The sequence below is a fragment of the Acinonyx jubatus genome, chromosome C1 (genome assembly GCF_027475565.1).
Source record: "Acinonyx jubatus isolate Ajub_Pintada_27869175 chromosome C1, VMU_Ajub_asm_v1.0, whole genome shotgun sequence".
Taxonomy (NCBI): Eukaryota; Metazoa; Chordata; class Mammalia; order Carnivora; family Felidae; genus Acinonyx; species Acinonyx jubatus.
Window position 1 is genome coordinate 174983268 of NC_069381.1, and position 20325 is coordinate 175003592.

At 36.2% G+C, this 20325-nt stretch overlaps 1 protein-coding gene across 4 annotated transcripts in view; it reads right to left on the reverse strand.

Moving 5' to 3' along the window:
* The window catches only part of STAT4 (signal transducer and activator of transcription 4), a 113376-nt gene that overhangs the window by 35344 nt on the left and 57707 nt on the right, over window positions 1-20325 (reverse strand). For all 4 annotated transcript variants that reach the window (XM_027054481.2, XM_027054488.2, XM_027054473.2 and 1 more), the window contains one exon: window positions 2100-2198. In XM_027054481.2, coding sequence (XP_026910282.1) covers window positions 2100-2198 — 99 coding nt within the window. The remainder of the gene's footprint in view (window positions 1-2099; window positions 2199-20325) is intronic.

The window sequence follows — 20325 nt, forward strand, 5'->3', positions numbered from 1 at the left end:
AGTTTATAACAAATGTAGCATATGTAGCATACTTTGAACTGAGGCTTGGATCAGTATGATATGGAACATTCTACAGCTATTAAAAAGCATGCTTTAGAAAAATATTTAATGACATTTAAAGTAGCACTAAGTTGTTAAGAAAAAGAGCAAATTATAAAAACACCATGTGTTTGTGATCTCTAGTTCTTATATATGTATATGTATGTAGAAATATATGGATATATGCATAGACATGTGAACTTAAGTACATGTGATTGGAAGAACACACACACTAAAATGTTATCAGTATATAAGTGAAGTTACGGATGATTTTATGGCTTAAACTTTTTTTCCTAACATTCTACAACAGACCTATTGTTACTTTCGAAATTCTATAAAATGAATACATGTAATTTAAAAATGAGTATAGTGGCTACGTTAAGTTGGACTTAAATTCAGAATTAGGGATGTTGAATCTGCTGGGATGAGATTTACTTTTACACCAGAACAAAAAGGAGCTCACTAAAGAATATCTGAAACTGTTAGCCTAGTTAAACAGAAAGGTGCTAACCAACTTTTCCAAGCACCATTTTCTTAGCCATTCAAATAATCTAACATTGAGTGTTCCTCAGATATAAAGAAACTGAGTGCGTTCCTTTGGTATCAAAGTATACAGATACCCAGAGATGAGAGTTAGAATATCAGCAACCCCTTTACCTTATAGCTGGGCCAGGAGCTACAGTTAGAAAGGCTGATGACCTGACCAAGCAAATCGGGTGGGACCTCAAGTAGAGCCGATGCGGGTGGCTGGCAGTCAAGTGTTCTTTCAACTACACTACATTCTTCAGATTGGAAAATATTTATAAAGTTCCTTCTCTCTCATTTTGTCTTCAGTTATTTCTCTCTGTCTCTCACTCTCTCTCTATCTATAGATCCATCCAGATAGTTGTATATTGGTTTGAAGGTTTGAAATTTACAACAGTGCTTCTTTTATGGTAGCATGTGGTACCATGTTGTGGCATGCATCTGGGAGATTATTCGTAGCTTCTAATTTGACTGATATCTGACATTTAAAGACAACAACACACACACACACACACACACACACACACACTACAATGACTAGAGATAAGAGGGATATAGAAAAGCAGAGTTGAGGATATATAAGAATATCATATAATAGTAGTCATAGAATCTTAATTTTTACCCAGCTATGAATCAAGCTATATTTACTTTAGCAGCACTATACTTTAGATTTTAAATTAAATAAAAATGATACTGCCCTTCTTCATCTAAGAAAGAAGAAATTGTTAAAATTTCATACTTCTCCCAAAACAACCATAACCTGACAATAGTTAAATCTAAAAATTCTTAACAGTTCCAAAAAAAGATACTTTTCTTGGGCTTTTAAAAATAAATATAGTGATGTGATTTACTAAATTATGGAGGATGTCATTTGGAAAACTGATTACTTACATATTCTTTCCTTTTTATAAGGATTAACTGAAAAAGTATTCCCAAGGGCTTCATTCTTTCCTCTATGAGTCTTGGTTGGGGGCTCTGAATTCATTCAGGATAGGGTGATAAAATAGAATCTAAAAAATGGCAGGTGCAAAGTACATTGAAACAATCCACAAGCAGGTATTTGTGGAGTTTCTAAAAGATAAAGTTTTTGCTTGTGGAGTAGTTTTGGACTTGTGGGGTAGGAAATCGGGAGATTATAGGAGGTTTTGAGCAACATCAATCCCTAAGGATAAACATGCTGAGGGAAGCAAAATCCAAATGGTAGTTAGGAATTCAACTAGGAGATAGTTAACTATATTCCCCAACTGGTGTTTTAAGATCGTGAATCAGAAGGTGACCAATGGAAACAGAGAAGAATGTATAGATAGGATTCCAGAAACAAACTCTAGACGGATGAGGTAATTATCTCAGTATGAAGGCAGGGACAAGGAACTACTCAAAAATGATCCTATGACCTTGATTCCAAGTGATCGGAAGGATGGTTGGCACCATTAGCATAGGTAGAAGGAGCTGGATGGGAAGAAGATAAGAATTTATCTGTCTCAGAAAAATTGAGTTCAAGGTGATAACAAGATCACAAGCTCAGAAAATATTACCTGAACGGGCATGTTGGCTGCAGCCAATATCCTCCTCTCTTCCCTTAAGCAGTTTGAAATGACCACAGCTACATGCATTGGATTTCCATGAAATTTGCCCTGAAAAAAGTGAGCAAAAACAACATAAAAGCTTAAATGTATACATCGTAAGGAAACATCACTACTTGCAAATCAAAAATAACCTTTCATTAAATATAGGAAATGACTTGGGATTTATTTCAACATTTGCCCTAAAGCCACAGAAACATATTGTGAATGAAACTCCTCTGTAGCATATTGCTGTGTCCTCAAAAATCATTTTTAATAATTAAAGAGTTCTTGAACACTTCTGTAGGAAAGGCTCTGAACACACACTCAGGAGGTTCCGTTTATTTTATGCGTAAGGTGAGTTTTAGGTAAAAGAGTTACTTCTTTGTAAATTATTATGAACCAGGTGGTCCCAGCTGTTCACTTGTTAACTCTGTACTTTATGGTATGCTTCAAGCATTCTTTGGTCCAAGCCTTTCATGTCGACTGGCTTATAACTGTGAGTTTACTAGAGTGGAACTATCACACATTTCAGCAATAATATGTTTTTTTTTAAATATTTATTTATTTTGAGAAAAATAGAAAGATTTATTTTGAGAAAATATTTATTTATTTATTTTGAGAGTGAGAGCAAGGGAGGGGCAGAAAGAGACAGAGAGAGGGAGAGCACTCTTGTACTGTCCGTACCGAGCCCAACAGGGCGCTCTGTCTCATGAGCTGCCAACATCATGACCTGAGCTGAAACCAAGAGCTGGATGCTTAACCAACCGAGCCACCCAGGCGCCCCTTAGCAGTAATACTTTTATCACACCTAAGCATATACATTTTTTATTACCTATGCAGACACTGGTGCAGACATTGGCAGCTGGCAGTCTGTGGGTTTAATTCAGCCACTAGGTATGTTGTATAAATTCAAATATTGTAATCCCTTCAGGGGAAATGTGTGCCTGATTGTCCACCACTGAGAAATCCAGGCACTGATTTACCTCACTTGCCAGGGCCCTGCAGGGGTCTGAGATGTCTTGGTTTATAGAACTATCTGCAACACCACCATTATTTTAGGAGTGTTAAACTTCTTTGTTACGAGGACTTTTCCAAGCCAGGGTTAACAGGATGCTTAATAAATGTAGAAAAGTATTTAGTTTCCCTCCACCCTCCTCTCTGAAGGAAGCGATAATTATCTACTAAACGGTCAAAAGGTCAATAACAGAAAAAAAAGACAGAATAACGACCCATAAAGTGGAAAATTGGAGATTAATCAAAAGTAAGATTATACAGATTGATAAACCAAAGGATCTTTCAAGGAAAGAAATGAGGTTGTAAACATTTTTATGACCTTCACTGCTGCCATAATTTTATTAGGTGATGCACATCAGTTGGGATTTTTATTTGTAAACCTAGGGTAAACACCAAGTTTCTGAGTTCCTGCTCTTCCATCTTCTACAACCTGCAAAAACCTTTCTTCCCTCTTAAATCAGAAGGCTCCAAAAGAAAAAAAAAAATAAACTGACAACAGCCCATAAGGTAAAGAAATGAAAATGATTCTATTTCTTTAGCAAACATACCAAATTTCCCATTTCTGCATGCTGACAACTTCAGACAGTCTGTAGTTAGAAATTTGCTCCTGTTGTTAATTTTCCTATCTATTGATTTTTTTCCAAATAACTCCTGTTCAACTTCCCAAGAAAGATAATGCTTTCTCATTTTGCCTTTAATTTTTAAATATCCTGGTTTTAAAAATAGAGGGCTTCTTCTTCTAGGGCTCATTTGGAGGCTCTGTTATTTATGTAAACTTGAAAACTCTTCCCAAGATCTGGAGTTCCGCTAAGACCCTGAGAATCACCATTATTTGTCTTTGTTTTTCTCACCCTTATGGGAGCTTTCCCGTGATCATTCAGATACTATCTTTCAACATTTCTCAGCTCTGTTGTGTACATTTTCATTTTCCTTTCCTGCTTGAACTATTTTACCTTCCCTTTCAGATTCAACTTCCCCTCATGTCTTATAAGGTTAAACTGTTTATTTTTCTCCCTTAGTTAAAGAGAGCACAGCATCACCATTGTTTTCATCTAGCCTATCTTTTCACTTTTCCTTCTGCATTTTTCTAACTTAGTCCCTCACTTAAATGTATGAGACAAAAACATCTCATGGAAAATTGATCACTACAGATTCAAAACCAAATTACTGCTTTTTATTTTGGTAAATATCAATGATGTACTCCTGTTCATCTTTCAGTTACCACGTGTATGAACCTTAAGAAAAAAGAAAAAAGAAAAGCAATCAAAACCGAAACCAAACGCAACCCAAACAAAACAAAATAAAAAACACCCCTGACTGTGTTGGTGGGAGGAAGGAAGGAAGATAACGCCAGAGAGAGAAAACTGCCCATTTTCTGTTGGGTGTGTGTCTGTCTTATATATGGGTAGCACATTATCTTCTGCCCTGTGGCTGTGCTTTCATAAGTGCCAATGAATAGAAGTATTTATTTTGGTGAAATCAAACTTATTAATTCTTCCCTTTATGATTAATGCTTTTTTTATGACTAGGAAGTTTTTCCCTAACCTGAAGTCCTGGAGGTTTTTTCCCTGTTACCTTTTTATCGTATTGTTTTTCACTGTAATTCTCTTGGAGCTTGTTAATAATGAGAGGTCCTTTTCACATTTTTCTATGTGGGTACCCAGTTCTGACAATATTTACTGACTTCTTTCCCCCACTGTGCTCTGCTGGGCTGAGTCTCATCAAGTGTCCACATGCGGTGGGTTTGCTTCTGGACTCCATTCCATCTAGGATTCTACCTATCTCTGTTTTATCAACCAGCTATCTTAATTACTAGAGCTTTATAATAAGTTTCGACGTCAAGCAAAATAGGTTTCTTTGCATTTCCATATAAATTTTAGAACCAGCTTGTCTGCCTGCAGTCACGCACATGATCATGTTGAGAATTTAAATGTTGCTAAATCTTTAGATACATTTGGGATCTTTATAATTGTGTTCTAATCCATTAATTTAGGTCTTCTTTAATGTCTCTCCATTAGGCATTATAATTATCTATGGAGATCTTACACATTGTTTTGTTAGGTTTATTTCTATATAACTGGTATTTTTGATAATAGAATAAATTATATCTTTCTTTCCTAATTATTTTTGCTGGTATGTAGAAATATATTTGACTTTCGTATATTGAATTTGAATCTAGCAACTTAGCAAAAATCTTATTGACTCTAATAATGTGTGTTTTTTTTAACTTTTAATGTTTATTTATTTTTGAGAGAGAGTGCGAGCAGGAGAGGGGCAGAGAGAGAGGGAGACACAGAATCGGAAGTAGGTTCCAAGCTCTGAGCTGTCAGCACAGAACCAGACGCGGGGCTCAAACTCACAAACCGTGAGATCATGACCTGAGCCTAAGTCTGACGCTTAACTGACTTGGTCACCCAGGCACCCCTCTAATAATGTATTTTTAATATCTCTTAGCAATTTCTAGCAATTGATCTGTAAACTCTCTCAGATTTTCTACATACACAAATCATATCTTTTGTGAATGTTGATAACATTTTTCTCCCTTTTCTATCATTTAACTTCCATCAGGATTTTACCTTCATCCTATGTCTTGTTTAGAAATAAATGTTTTGGTTAATTTCCAAACATAGGGGTTTTCTACTTCTCTGGGTTTTTTTTTTCCACTCATTTTTTATAGATTAAAAAATTCTAATCAGAGTAGATGTTCTGAGTGACTTTAACCACTTAAAATTTGCTAAGACTTGCTTTGTGGCCCAGCAGATGAACCTTCTGTAAATGTCCCATATGAGCTTGTGGGGAATGTGAAGTCTGCATGCAGTGCAAATGTCTTACACAGGCTCATTAGCCCAATGTGTGTCAGTTGTTTTGTTCAGATTTCTGCATCTCTGTTGATTTTTTTTCTGATTAATTTAATCAGTTATTGAGAGAGGCATGCTAAAATCTATCTTGTGGATTGTTCTCCCTAGGGTTCTCTCACACACATTCAGACGTATGATATACTAGTGAGTCAATCCTGCCATTTCTGTGAACTGAACTTTAATGATGCGTTTAGCTTTGAAGCAAAAATATAAACTATGACATAATGCTTTTTATCACTTGGAAATTTTATTTTATCCTTATTGAAAGAACTCTGGATTTATTTCTATAGAGATATAAATATTTAAAATCACATATCAGCACTGTGCATATATAAAAAGGGTAATACATGTGAAGTAAATTGGTTAATGTATTCCTAAAACTTCTTCACTTACTTAGAATTCAAATTTTCTGAATCTCTTTTCAACTTAGTCCCATTGGCATTCATATTATTCCATAAAATAATGTCCTCTGGGACATCAGGAATGTTGGTGATGCAGCATTTCTTTAAAGCGTGCACAGCTACTGTCTCCATTCTGTAAGTTTTGATGCTAGCACTTTCTTGATCTTACCAGAAGGTCTTAATAGAAAACCTTCAAACATGAACCAGGACTCACATTCCTTCTGCAAATGGTCCTTAAATGGTTTGTTGACTGAAACATTGAGGGGTTGTAGTGGCCTGGTCATGCCATCTTTATTAACAACCATATCACTATGCTTTTAGGTGGAATTATTCTTTAACTATTCAGAAACATGTCCATAAAATCATTGAGGACAAGAATATATAGTAGGTTCCTGGATGTCTATTCCAGAAGCCTACTAAGCAGTCCTCTATCAGCTGGACTGTCATCTATATTTTTTTGGTCCACTCAATAATATCTTTTTGTTCCTTCTTTCAAGATTTTATTTAAATTCAAGTTAGTTAAATATAGAGTATAGTGGTTTCAGGAGTAGAATTTAGGGGTTCATCACTGACCTATAACACCCAGGGCTCATCACAACAAGTACCCTCCTTAATGCCATCCCAATATTGTCTTTGAAGAAGTTCTTATTCTTAGACATTGTTTAAATTAAATTAAATATGGCAGTAACTTCAGCAATTGGCAGGTATAAGATTACAGTGACACACTGCTTGTCATAATCCAAACTCATACTCTTGATCCCTTTTGCACTGACAGTGTAATTTTAAGTCTCATCAAAGAAAACAAATTCCCCATCCCAGGCATTACCTATTTGATTAAACACATATTGAACTTTTTCCTCAATGGCATCATGCTGGAAGTTAAGTGCATTGTGTTCCAAATCAGCAGGAAGTTTCGGATAAATAGATACTATGCATCTTAAAGATCGTTCCATGCAATGCATGATTTGTTTATTCTAGTTTGCTGTTGCACTGATATTTCATTACTCTATTGTGAGGAATTTGGCAATTTCTCTTCCCACTGTTGCTTTGTGTATGATAGGCAATCCTTTTGCACGAATCTCAAAAACAAAATGTAACACAACTTCTTTTACCTGTGTGCATCTTCCTTTGGTTCATCCTGTAAAGCACTTTACTGTTACTTTCCATGGAAATATGGAATTTAGGATCATCCATCCAGTGACAAATAATTTGCTTAACAAATATCACATTTATACCCTGCTGACTTGTTCCCAACCCATTTTGCATAATTGATAGCTATTTGTTTCAATCCTAAATCAGTATTATACTGATGACGCTTTAAGCAGCAATTAAACTCAACATATGCTATGCCAACAGTGCACATAATTCAACTGAAGTGACAACAATGCGAATAGCTATGACCGAGTTTCATATCACAGGCAATGACAATGACATTGTGTTTGCCACCTGACAACCGTAATTAAGAGATGCTACTGATTATAAGATGCATTTTCATTTCAGAGATTAAAATGCTGAAAAAAGGTATTTTAGGATTAATGAATATGCTGTTTTATTCTTTTTGCTACTTTATGCCAAATTCTTTGGCTTTCCTTCAAATTCCTCTTCTCCAGCCCTTCCATTTAATTTCTAATTTTGACTTGTCACTTAAAAGTGACTAGTTAATCTGCTTGTTTTCTCCCAAATGGTCCAAGGAGTACCAGAATCAGAGGTAAAGGATATGAGAAGTCTTGCTCAAAATAATCTCCTCCATTCAGGTGGCACAGAATCTGAGATTTCACAACTAGACATTCATTCACTCCTTTGAGTTCTTTCTCCAAGGATCCCCTTTAAAATGCAAACACATGAGGAAGAGTTAACACTACATTTAATTAATTGCCTCTGCATTGTGAAAGAAGAATAGGATGTTGTTTTCTGGCTGCAGTCAATGACTTGGCAACTACAGGATGAAAATAATGAGTCTCAGGTCAAATAAAGGGGGAAATTTCATGAGAGCCTGGAAAGAGGGAGGCAATAGGAACCAAAGGGGATGTAGGATTCTGAAGAAACATGTCATCAACAACTGTCTGAGCCTGGGTTCCTTCAAAAGCTAACCCTGAAATAAGAATTTGAGTGCAAAACGTATAATTAAGAGTTGATCCCCCAAAACAGTTATGGGAGGGGGATAAGTGAGACAAAGAAAAGGTATCCAGTAAACCAGGTGTTATCAAGCCATTGGCTAAGATGGGTTAGGAACCAGTGGAGAGAGCAGGTGACAGAGCTATCTACCCAAGGGCTTTGGGAACTGGAACATTTTTACACCAACTCTTATCTTCATTAGCCCTGAAGCAAAAAGAAAAAAAATATATATGTGTATATATACAGATGCTAGCACTTATCACTCCACTAGATTAAACTGAAATGATGGGGCCCAAGGGGATATGGATAGGGCACCCCTTGGTTCTGCTATACCAGCTCTTCTTCTAACCTCAATTAGAGAAATTTTGACTTCTCATTGTTTTTAACTACCTATAACCATACTGCACTCAAATGTTGATATTTCCTCTTTTATGGTACCTCTGGGATATGAAGCAGTTGTCTCCAATTATGGAGTCAAATGTTTTCATTCACACTTTTATTGGCAATCTGCAATCTACTGCACACTTCTGGTTGCCAATGAGCTCTTTCCCCTTTTATCATCCCAAATAGTGCTCTTAAATCATTTTTATCCTTGCCTCTTACCAGTGCCAAACACAGTGGCCTGTTTCTACTTGACAACATGTTCTCAGCTTCAGCCTTTTCCTATTTCCTTCTCTTTGTTCTGGGCACATGATTTTTCTTAATAGCTTCTACCTAGTATTTTCTCACTAGAATCATAAGAACATGTCTATGGCAGAAAAATCCCAATCAATTTGAAGAGCTGACCTAGTTGTCTTAAGGCTGATTAAGATGTAGAAGGATCAGTCTAATAGATTTAAAAAGCAATTATCTTCCAGGATAATTAAAACAACCACGAGATACCACTACACAGCTATTGGAAAGGTTAAATCCAAAACACAGACCACACCAAATACTGAAGAGGATGTGGCACAACAGGAACTTTCAAATGGTACAGCTACTTTGGAAGATAGTTTGGCAGTTTCTTACAAAGTTAAACATACTCCCACCATATGATCCAGCAATCATACTCCTATTTACCCAAATGAAGTAAAAACTTAGGCTCACACAATGTGGGGGATAAGATTAGGAATCCCCTGGGCTTACACCAATGGGTTAACAACGCATAAAGAAATACAAAGCCATAAAATGCTCACACCCGAGTTTGGGTAAACCAGATTGGCACCCAAGAATATGGGGTGCAAAGGCACCCCAAGAATAGGGAGGCGCAAAGACACCCCAAAATAGAGAGGGGGTGAAGAGCCCCAGAATAGACAGGGAGAGGCAAAGGCCTAAAATAGGAATGGTGCAAAGGTACCAAATACATAGGTATATGAAATAAACAAGATTAGATATTCAGGGTGGAAGCACCCCCAATTTAGTACTGTAGCAGAAAGCTACTTTCACAGGAGAATAGGGCCAGGTTAGGTAAATTGGTGAATTGGAATATGGACAGCTGTGCTGTAGGCAAAGCAGCCCAGAGCGAAGATGGTTAACAAAAGAAAAGGTGCCTTATTAACCCTGAGGTTACTCTCCCTGTCTCATCCCTTAGGCTAGCTAAGATAAACAGAGATGCTGCCTCATGTCCTCTGTAAACAACATTCCTCCCCGACTGTCTGGCGCCCAGATTTTGTTTTGTATTGACCCAAACCCCAAACACTGTATGTCTTCAAAACCCTCCTCTTCCTTCATGCCGCCAAGTTAATGTTCACAGTTTCTTTGTCTCTTTGTGCATGCCCATCACGTTTGTAAGCCTTCTGATCTGAATAAATATGGGGCAAGGACCCTTATTCAGGGCTCTTGTCTTTTCCCAGACATTAGTCATCTCTCGCTTTCAATCCTGCATCCCGCTCTCTTGCTAGACAAGAGAGAACTTTAGACCCAGAGTCTACGACAACACAAAAGCCATGATACGATGGGGTGTCTGGGTGGCTCAGTCAGTTAAACCTCCCACTTCTGCTCAGGTCATGATCTCATGGCTCATGGGTTCGAGCGCTGAGTCAGGCTCTGTGCAGATAGCTCAGAGCCTGGAGCCTGCTTCAGGTTTATGTTTCCCTCTCTCTCTGCCTCTCCCCTATTCACACTCTGTCTGTCTCTCTCTCAAAAAGAAATAAACATTGAGAAAATAATTTTTAAAAAATTAAAAAAAAGCCAGGATATGAATGTTTATAGCAACTTTATTCAAATTATCAAAACTTGGAAGCAACTGAGATGTCTTTCAGTAGGTGAATGGATAAACATAATGTGGTACATCTATACGATAGAATATTATTCAGTGATAAAATGAAATGAGGTATCAAGTTATGCAAAGAGAAAACTTAAAGCCATTGCTAAATGAAATAAGCCAATATAAAAAGGCTAGGTACTGTAAGGCAAAACTATGGAGACAGTAAAAGAATCAGTGTTTTCTAGGAGTTGCGGGGGTAGGAAGGGAGGGAGGGAGGAATGAAGAACAGATGGAACACAGGATTTTTAGGGTGGTGAAACTTTTCTGTATGAGACTGTAATGGTGGCTACATGATATTATGTGTTTACTGAAATTCACAGAACTATGGAACACAAAGAATGAATCCTAAAATAAACTATAGACTTTCTTTAATAGTAATGTATTAGTGATTCATCAGTTGTAATGAATGTGCCACACTGAATGCAAGCTGCTAACGACAGGGGAAACGCACTGACACGGGGGAGGGGAGGCTAAGGGAGTAGATGGGAAATCTCTGTACTTTCCACTCAGTTTTTCTGTAAACTTAAGACTGTTCTACAAAAAGCAAGTCTATTTTTTAAATTGTCTTATTGAAGTCACAGGTCTCACACATCCTTATGCTATTTCTTTTGCCGGGAATGAACAAAAGCAAATGAATAGAGTGGCTTGCCTCTCCTGTTCAGTTAGCTTTATTTTTTAATTTTTTTAAAGCTTATTTATTTATTTTGAGAGAGGGGGAAGGGCACAGAGAGAATCCCAAGCAGGCTCCGTGCTGTCAGCGCAGAGCCTGACTCGGGGCTTGATCCCACGAACCCAACTGTGAGATCATGACCTGAGCCGAAATCAAGAGTCTGATGCTTAACCAACTGAGTCACCCAGGCACTCCCTTGTTTAGTTAGCTTTAAATCCTCTCATCACCACAAAGAGTTTCTTGATGAAAGAGAGGTGAGGTACAGATTCTCCATGGATGGAAATGATTAATGCCTTATTTCTATTTATGCTGATAATAATGCATCCATCTTAAAATCCAGTAGCTAAAAATTAGCTGCAGGTATATATAGCTTGTCTTAGCTTACTCTTTTAAATGAAAAGAAAACACTTCTTAAAGGAATCAAGTATGTCTTCTATAAACTCTGAGTATATTTCCTAAACTATGTTCTATGTCTGTGATGGCTCGACTCATCCTGGACAATTGACTCTGTGAAGCTGCCTGAGAACTCTCTAAGAAACTGAGGGTAACTGGGTTTGTGACGGTGGCTGTGTGACCTTAGGCAAGTCGCCTTTTAACCTTTATTACTTTAATTGTCCTATTAGTCAGTTGGGGAAATAATGCTTGCCACTCATCACAGAGTCACAGTGAGGAGCATGGCAGACATTTGAAAAAGAGCTTTGTAATCTGTAAAGCACTCTGTAAACATAAGGAGTTTTCTTTGTTACCTCCTGGGGATGTTAGGAGAGCTGAAAGCTCATAATTGCAAGTCACAGAAGATAAAAATCTTCCTATTAATAGGTTTCACAGAAAGGAACAAAAAAAACTATTATAAAGGCAATGAAGACCGAGCTATGCGAGCTATGTTCTAGGAAGTATATTTACATGAATATAAAGCCCTAGAAAAAGGAAGACTATGTATTTGGGGCTTTCGACACATCAGACAGGAGGGACTTCCTTGTCTTTTCTTTAGGACTAACTTGTGCATGCACACAAACACACTAAAAGCTGCTTTGAATTAAAAAAAATTAACCCACAAGCTCATAATTAGAAATAATAATAATATAGTGCTTTCACCTCAGCATAATTCATATAATCTTTGGAAGAAAATAACTAATATTACACTTTCTATGCATAGAAATAAAACCTGGAATGAACACATCACGCTCTCATTAATGATTCTCCTTGGGGAAATGGGATTGGGAGGAATGGAAATTTTACTTTTCCCCAATTCTTTGGTATTAGAAGTTTTAAAATAATTAAGCATGTGGAACTTTTATGATTAAAATGAAACAAGAAGTGACAGATTACACGTATATAGTTCATATCAGATCTTTCTCTTTGCTTTATTTCAGGAAAGGTTTTTGTAGAAGATGAATGTTGGCTTTGAAACTTTGTCATTCAGTGAAAAGAGGAAGAAAGAGTTGGAGGCTAGTTAAATCATTAGGATGACTAAAATTCAATGCTCTTTGGTAATTCACAGCCCTGTAATTAAGAGATAAATGAACTGCTTAATTCAGAATGACAGGAAGAACACAAGGTAAATGTTAACAAACTCCACTTACTATTTACATGTTTGAACATAACAATAATGGAGCATGCATGTTATTGAATACCGATTACATGCAGGGTGCTTTATACAATTTGTTTTTAATGGTGACAATAGCCTGCAAGGCACATATTAGGAAGCCCAGGGCTTAAATTATTTGTGAAAAGTCATGGAACTGGGAAGTTAGAGAGAAGAAACTCTTCAAATTGGGTGTATTTTATTCGATAAACGATGACCTTTCTAAATCATTGCTGCCTTTTAAAAAATGCATTCCTTCTTTATTTAGCCAAACCCCTTGAGCCACAGCTGCATTTTGTTTTATTTTCCCTGGAAATTAGAATAGTTTCTTTGATAAATCTGTTCAAGGACTAACCATTCTTCATGAAACCTCAAGACAGCTGCCATGGTGAAAACAAACCAACCAACCAACAGAAAATGAGCCTGTGTTTGGTTACAAGATTATTAAATGACTTCCTGAGACAACTGGGGCCTTAATACCTGAGGCAGTTATACTTGCTTTTGGTAGAGGTAATCTGCCGTGGACCCTGGGTGTCCCTGCATGATCTGGCTGGATATGGCAACAGTGCAAGGCCCTGACAATTCTTTTACTCATCTCATTTTTCAGAGTTGTATTTGTAGCAGGCAACCTTAATGAGGTAAAGGCTCCCTCAGCTAAAGAGCAGGCTTGATTCTCTACCTATAAAAACAGTGAATTCTTCAAGTTCACTGTTCTTCCCCTGTAACGCTGGATGGGATCCTCACCCAGGATAAGCACTGTCATTGGTAGTGAGGCTGCCTTGGGGAGGCTTGAACCATGAAAGCTGTCCCCTGAGTGGGTTCATACCCACGCTGAGTCTCCAGCTTTCTGTGTAGTAGGACACATCTTTTATTGATGGTAAAGGAGTCAGGGTCCTGTGCTTATGTCTGGTGGGATCCTTTGGTCACCCTTTTACCACTACTCTTGTGATAACAAGGAGACATCATTATCATAGTTAAAGAGTATTTAGACAAGAGTATAAAGACAGGAAAATGGAGTATTAAATGTAAATCTTGGTAAAGAAGGTATACACACATCTCTCCTACTGATGATATAACTGTATGTACAGTAAAAAAAAAAAAAACCCAAGAGACTCTAATAAAAAATGCTAGAAGGAATAAACAAGATGACATTTTTTTTTCTACAATGGCAATAACCATCTAGAACTAGACATGGGGAAAATGTTACAATCAGAATAATAAGAAAAATAATTTTTAAAACAGGAATACATTTAACAAGAAAGGTGCAAGTCATATGAAAGTCATTGAACCAGAGTCATATTGAAGACTTTGAACAAGATCTAAGAGGGCATAAACTAAAAACATAACACAGAACAAACAGAGTTCCAGGATGTGACACATAGGATCATAAAAATTTTAATTGGCCCAAAATGAATACATATATTTAATGCAGTTGAAGTTAAGACTCCTAAGAGTTGCTTCGAGAGGGTTTGGGTTGAAGGGAAGAGTCAATGATGTCCATAAGAAAGAAATCCTGTACAACAGTTAAGAAATGACAAAGGCTAATTTTTCAGTGCTTAGCATATGCCAGGGAATTTTCCAAGTGTTCTATGTTTTGCTCCAGTTAATCTTCACAACTGTTTGTGACAAATATTATCATCCCAATTTATCAGATGGGTAAACTAAGATATAGAGATGTTAACTGACTTGAAACCAGGATTCAATTTGACACCAGAGTGTGTGCTTGCAATCAATTAACCACCAGATCATTGTCTCCAACTTGGGGGAAGGAAGGCTTGTCATACTAGGTATCGACATACACTATGACTTGTAGCATATGTCTAACTCATAAGTATACATTATAATCAATAATATTGACATATAACTAATCAGCAGAGCATAACAGAGAGTGGTGGAGAATTATCATATGAGAAAATTAACATAGAAAGCTGGTATTTCAGTTCAGTAGGATTATTAAAAAAAATCTTGCTGGTATACTTGTCTATCAATCCAGAAGAAGAAATTGGATTTCTCTAAGAATTCTATCTAGATGAAAGACTGAATTTTTAAAAAATGTTCGAATAAAATTTAGGAAAACTTGTATAATTTAAGAGTTGGGAGACTTTTAGCCAATGGCAAGATCCCCAGAAACTGTATGAAAAAGATGGATTTTTCACTACATTTAAATATTTTTTGTATGGAAAAAGATGTCATAAATCCAAAAGGCATATTAGACTAAGGAAAATATCAACTCACGTGATAGTTATGTACTGTGAAAGATATTTTTAAAAATATTTAAACATTTTTTATTGATGTGTAATAACCAGTGTTATATTAGTTTCAGGTGTGTAGTATAGTGATTCATCAATTCTATACATTATTCAGTGTTCATCATGATAGGTGCACTCTAATCCCCTTTATTTCACACCACCCCCCCTCCCATCTCTCCTTTGGCAACCACCAGTTTATTCTTTGTATTTAACAGTCTGTTTTTTTGGGAGGGGGTTGGTCTTTCTTTTTTTTCTTTGTTCACTTGTTTTGTTTCTTAAATTCACATATGAGTGAAATCATATGGTATTTGTCCTTCTTTGTCTGACTAACTTCACTTAACATTATACCCTCTAGGCCCATCCATGTTCTTGCAAATGGCAAGAGCTCATTCGTTTTTATGGCTGGGCAATATTCCATTGTACGTATATACACCACATCGTCTTTATCCATTCATCTATGGATGGACACTTGGGTTGTTTCCATATCTTGGCTATTGTAAAGAATGCTATTATAAACATAGAAGTGCCTACATCTTTTTGAATTTAGTATTTTCATTTTCTTTGGGTAAATAGTAGTTAAATTACTGGGTTATATTGTACTTCTAATTTTAATTTTTTGAGGAACCTCCTCACTGTTTTCCATTGTGGCTGCACCAAATTACATTCCCAGTAACAGTGCATGAGGGTTCCTTTTTCTCCACATCCTCACCAACTCTAGTGAGGTGATATTGCAGTTTTGATTTGTATTTCCCTGGTAATTAGTTATGTTGAGCATCTTTTCATGTGTCTGTTGGCCATTTGCATATTTTCTTTAGAAAAATGTCTATTCAGGTCCTCTGCCCATTTTTAAATTGGATTATTTTTTTGTTTGGTGTGGAGTTCTGTAAGTTCTTCATCTATTTTGGATATTAATCCTTTATCAGATTTATAATTTGCAAGTATCTTCTTCCATTCAGTAGGTTGCTTTGTTGATGGTTTCCTTTGCTGTGCAAAAGCTTCTTATTTTGATGTAATCCTAATAGTTCAGTTTCTCTGTGTTTTCCTTGCCTTGGGAAACCTATCTAAAAAAAGGTTTCTACAGCTGATGCCAAAGAAATTACTGCCTATGTTCTCTTCTTGGAATTATATGGTTTCAGGTCTCACATTTAGGTCTTTATTTTTATTTTTGTGTGTGGTGTAAGAAAGTGGTCCAGTTTCATTCTTTTGCGTGTAGCTGTCCAGTTTTCCCAGCACCATTTATTGAAGAGATTATCTTTTCTCCACTCTATATTTTTGCCTCCTTTGTCACAGATTAATTGACCATAGAAGCATAGGTTTATTTCTAATATATAAAGAATCCTTTGGTATTGATGAGAAATCCCAATAGAAGAAAGTAAATAGGAGATTGACAAAAGAGCACATTCTAACAACCAATAAATGTGAGAAAGGATCCCCAGCCTCAGTCAGAGAAAAGCGAATTTAAGATAGAAAGAGAGATATTATTTCTCAACAATCAGGTAAGCCAGAATGAAAAGGAATGAAAATACCTACTGCTAATGGAGATATGAGGGAGAGGCTCCTCAGACACTTTACGATGAAAATGTACATTCTACAACCTATTTGGAAAGCAACCTGACACCATCTCCTAAAATTTAAAGTACTTATAGCTTTGACTACTAAGCCCATTTCTAGGAATCTATCCCATAAAAGTAAGAGCACTAGCCCATAAGGATGCGTGTACAAGGTTGTTTGTTACAACACTGTTTATGATAGAGAAAAATTGGTGGTGAAGTGCTTGCTCACCCAGCAGGAATGGTTTAATAAACTGTGGCACGTCCACTCCACGGACCATTTGCTACCATAAAATCTAGAGATTTCTGTGATGTGAAATTTGGAAAGCAGAGAAATGAGAACTAAAACTTCATTTTTGTAAATGACAAAATCTTGACTTCTCCATTTACAAAATTCCACAAAAACACATAATATATCTGGGGATAAATTGAACATTTTCCCATGTTATTTAAGTAATCAGGTATAGGTACGGAAGAGCACACGTTGGTTAACAATGATATCTTGGGGGGTGATGGCGTGGATAGAGATAAGGGGAAAAAGAGAAAAAGTTTACAATAAAAAGCAGCATGTATCATACCTAATTTATGGTAAATTATATGAGTGTGTATGCAGTAAAAGCATGAAAAGGCAGTGACAAAAATGTTCACGGTGGCTTTCTGATTTTGGTGGAATTTCAGGGGATTTTTAGTTTCTTCTTAGACTTTTCATTATTTGATTTTTACAAAGTTTTGTGTTATTAAGCAATTGGAAAAACATTTTAAAGCTATTTTCATAACAAAGATTCCACTCGTAAAAACTTTTTTATTAATTTACATATTGTGCAAAAAATCAGAAAAGTAGAACTCCTAAAGCGAGAAATGGAAAAATCATTCCAATCTGAAGAAATAAAATCATTCTCTGAAGATTCTCTTTGACATTTACAAAGCAACCATCAAAGTGTCCCTGTACATTTTCCATTGAACAAAAGTCTGAAATCTATTTTGAAGTGCAACAGAAGTATTAATACAAACTATCCAGCAACTGAGAGAAATGGAAACTGAAAAACTGCTAATAGTTCATAAATAGTGGAAAGTGAGTGTCCAAATGGCCCATCACTCAACCATGAGCATGAAGCCAGGTTGCAGATCCAGTGATCTGAATGAATCCTAATGTTGGTTTGCAGATACCCAGGGTGACATTCAAAGTGATCTTTAGTCTGGTCTAAAAATGCAAATCACACAAACATGTTTATACTTAAAGTATCTTTCTTCTCCCAGGGTACCTCTAGAAAAGATGCTATCTAGGTAAAATTTGTCCCTCGGGTGATAGAATCTTTGGAGCTGACCAGCTCTGTCTTCCCATGACTATTTCCACTTTCAGCTTCCATCAAAATGTATTATCTTATTCCCTTAGCTCCTTGCTCATTTAGAGCTAATTAAACATTGTCACCTCTTTCTCCTACTATCTTGGATGCAACATCCTATCAGGCTGTATGGGTTTATTACCTCAGGGTCATGATCACTTGACATGCTGAACCAGCAGCATTTGAACATGGCCTTTGTGGAGGCATGGTTTACCCAGAAGAATATACTGGAAAGTCCTCAGGATTTGGGGTCAGAAGTCAGGGTTTTACCCCAGCCCTGCTATTAACTATAACACTAATTAAAAAAAAAAAAAGCAATGTTACTCTCTGAGCCTTGACTTCCTCCCATATAAAATCTGTACCTTTTCTCTTCTACATTGTGAGAATCAAGTGGGATGTTTGTAAGATCACAGTCAGTCATTAAACAAAGGTCAGTTATGTTTTTCTCTGATTGAAGAGGCAAAAATACCCTTTGAAGAAAATTTTCAAATGGAAAAATCACTAAGAAAATAATATCACCCATAATCACAAGATCTGGAGATGACTGATGTTAATGTTTTGGGGTACCCATTTAGTTTCTTTTCTTTGTATATATATTCACATATGTTTTACACACACTTTCAAAAATAAAATTCAGAGCACATCCTATATATCATTATGTATCTGTTCTTCCATTTAATGTATAATTATAATGTTTTTAAAACATTTACAACATCACTTTAGAGATGTTAAATGGTTCCTCTAGTCCTAGCCTGATTTATTTAATAAATTCTCCACTGTTGGCATTTAGATTATTTACAATTTTCACCATTAAAATGATGTGATATATTGCAAACTTCATTAAATTATAGCATTTAGATCTTATTCATTTGTTTTTGCCTACTTGATAGGTCAGAAACTAAGAAAGTATCTCACCGCTACTTGATTTGTCTCATCCCTTCTAGTGTTTATTATATTTTTTACCTCACATGTTGATTCGAAATGATCTGTTGCACACTGATCTGTGAACGGTATTTGTTCACTTGAAATTGCCTCTTATGGTCGTATCATATTTATCCTGGTTATTGCTTTTGGGCTGGAATTTGGCACTAACAACCTCATAACCATCATGAGGATTAAATGAGATGTTATATGTCCTTAATACTAAATAAATGTCAGCTATTATATCTCATTTCTATTTTATGATGTTATTATAACATCATATATAGTGCCTTCTTTTTGTCTGCATTTGCCTGATATATCTTTGCCTTGCTTTTTACTTTTGACTTTTCCAGCACCTCATTTTATGGGTTGCTTGTTAACAGCATGTTACTGAATTTTCTGTTTTGATTCTAAGTGAGAATCTTTTTATTTTTTAATGTTTATTTATCCAGTGAGTTTATTTATCCTTTCCTGTGTTCAACACAAATTTAATTCTACCCCAGTTTCTCTTTTTACCTCCTGAGAAATCCTCCCTATCTTAGGTACCATCTCCTTCTTTTCATATAATGCTTTTGAATTTTTAATTTCAATCTACTTGCCTCTGTCAGTCTTTGAGATCCATAGTCTTTTTTTTTTTTATAAATTTTTTTTAACATTTATTTATTTTTGAGACAGAGAGAGACAGAGCATGAACGGGGAAGGGTCAGAGAGAGGGAGACACACAATCCAAAACAGGTTCCAGGCTCAAGCTGTCAGCACAGAGCCCGACGCGGGGCTCGAACTCACGGACCGCGAGATCATGACCTGAGCCGAAGTCGGCCGCTCAACCGACTGAACCACCCAGACGCCCCTGAGATCCATAGTCTTAAACCTTGGTTGCTCTCCATAGAGACAGAGCAACTGTTACTTAGTATAGGAGCAGGTGTTTGAAAAGGAAAGGTAAAAGCAGATCTGGTACTATTTTCAGGAAAAAGGCCTGCTATACCCAGTGGTCTTTGTTTTTGTTTTTGTTTTGTTTTGCTTTTTTGTTTAGGCTCCTCACAAGTTACATTGATAAAATAAAGATAAAAGACATATTTAAATCCCCATGTAATAAATAAATTGATAAAATTTATATAAAAGACATATTAAATCCCATATAATAAGTAGGGAGTTTTTGGGGGTTCATCACAAGTTCCACTGGTAAAATATATATATGACATATTCAAATCCCTATATAATAAATAAATTTTAAAATGGTTCTTA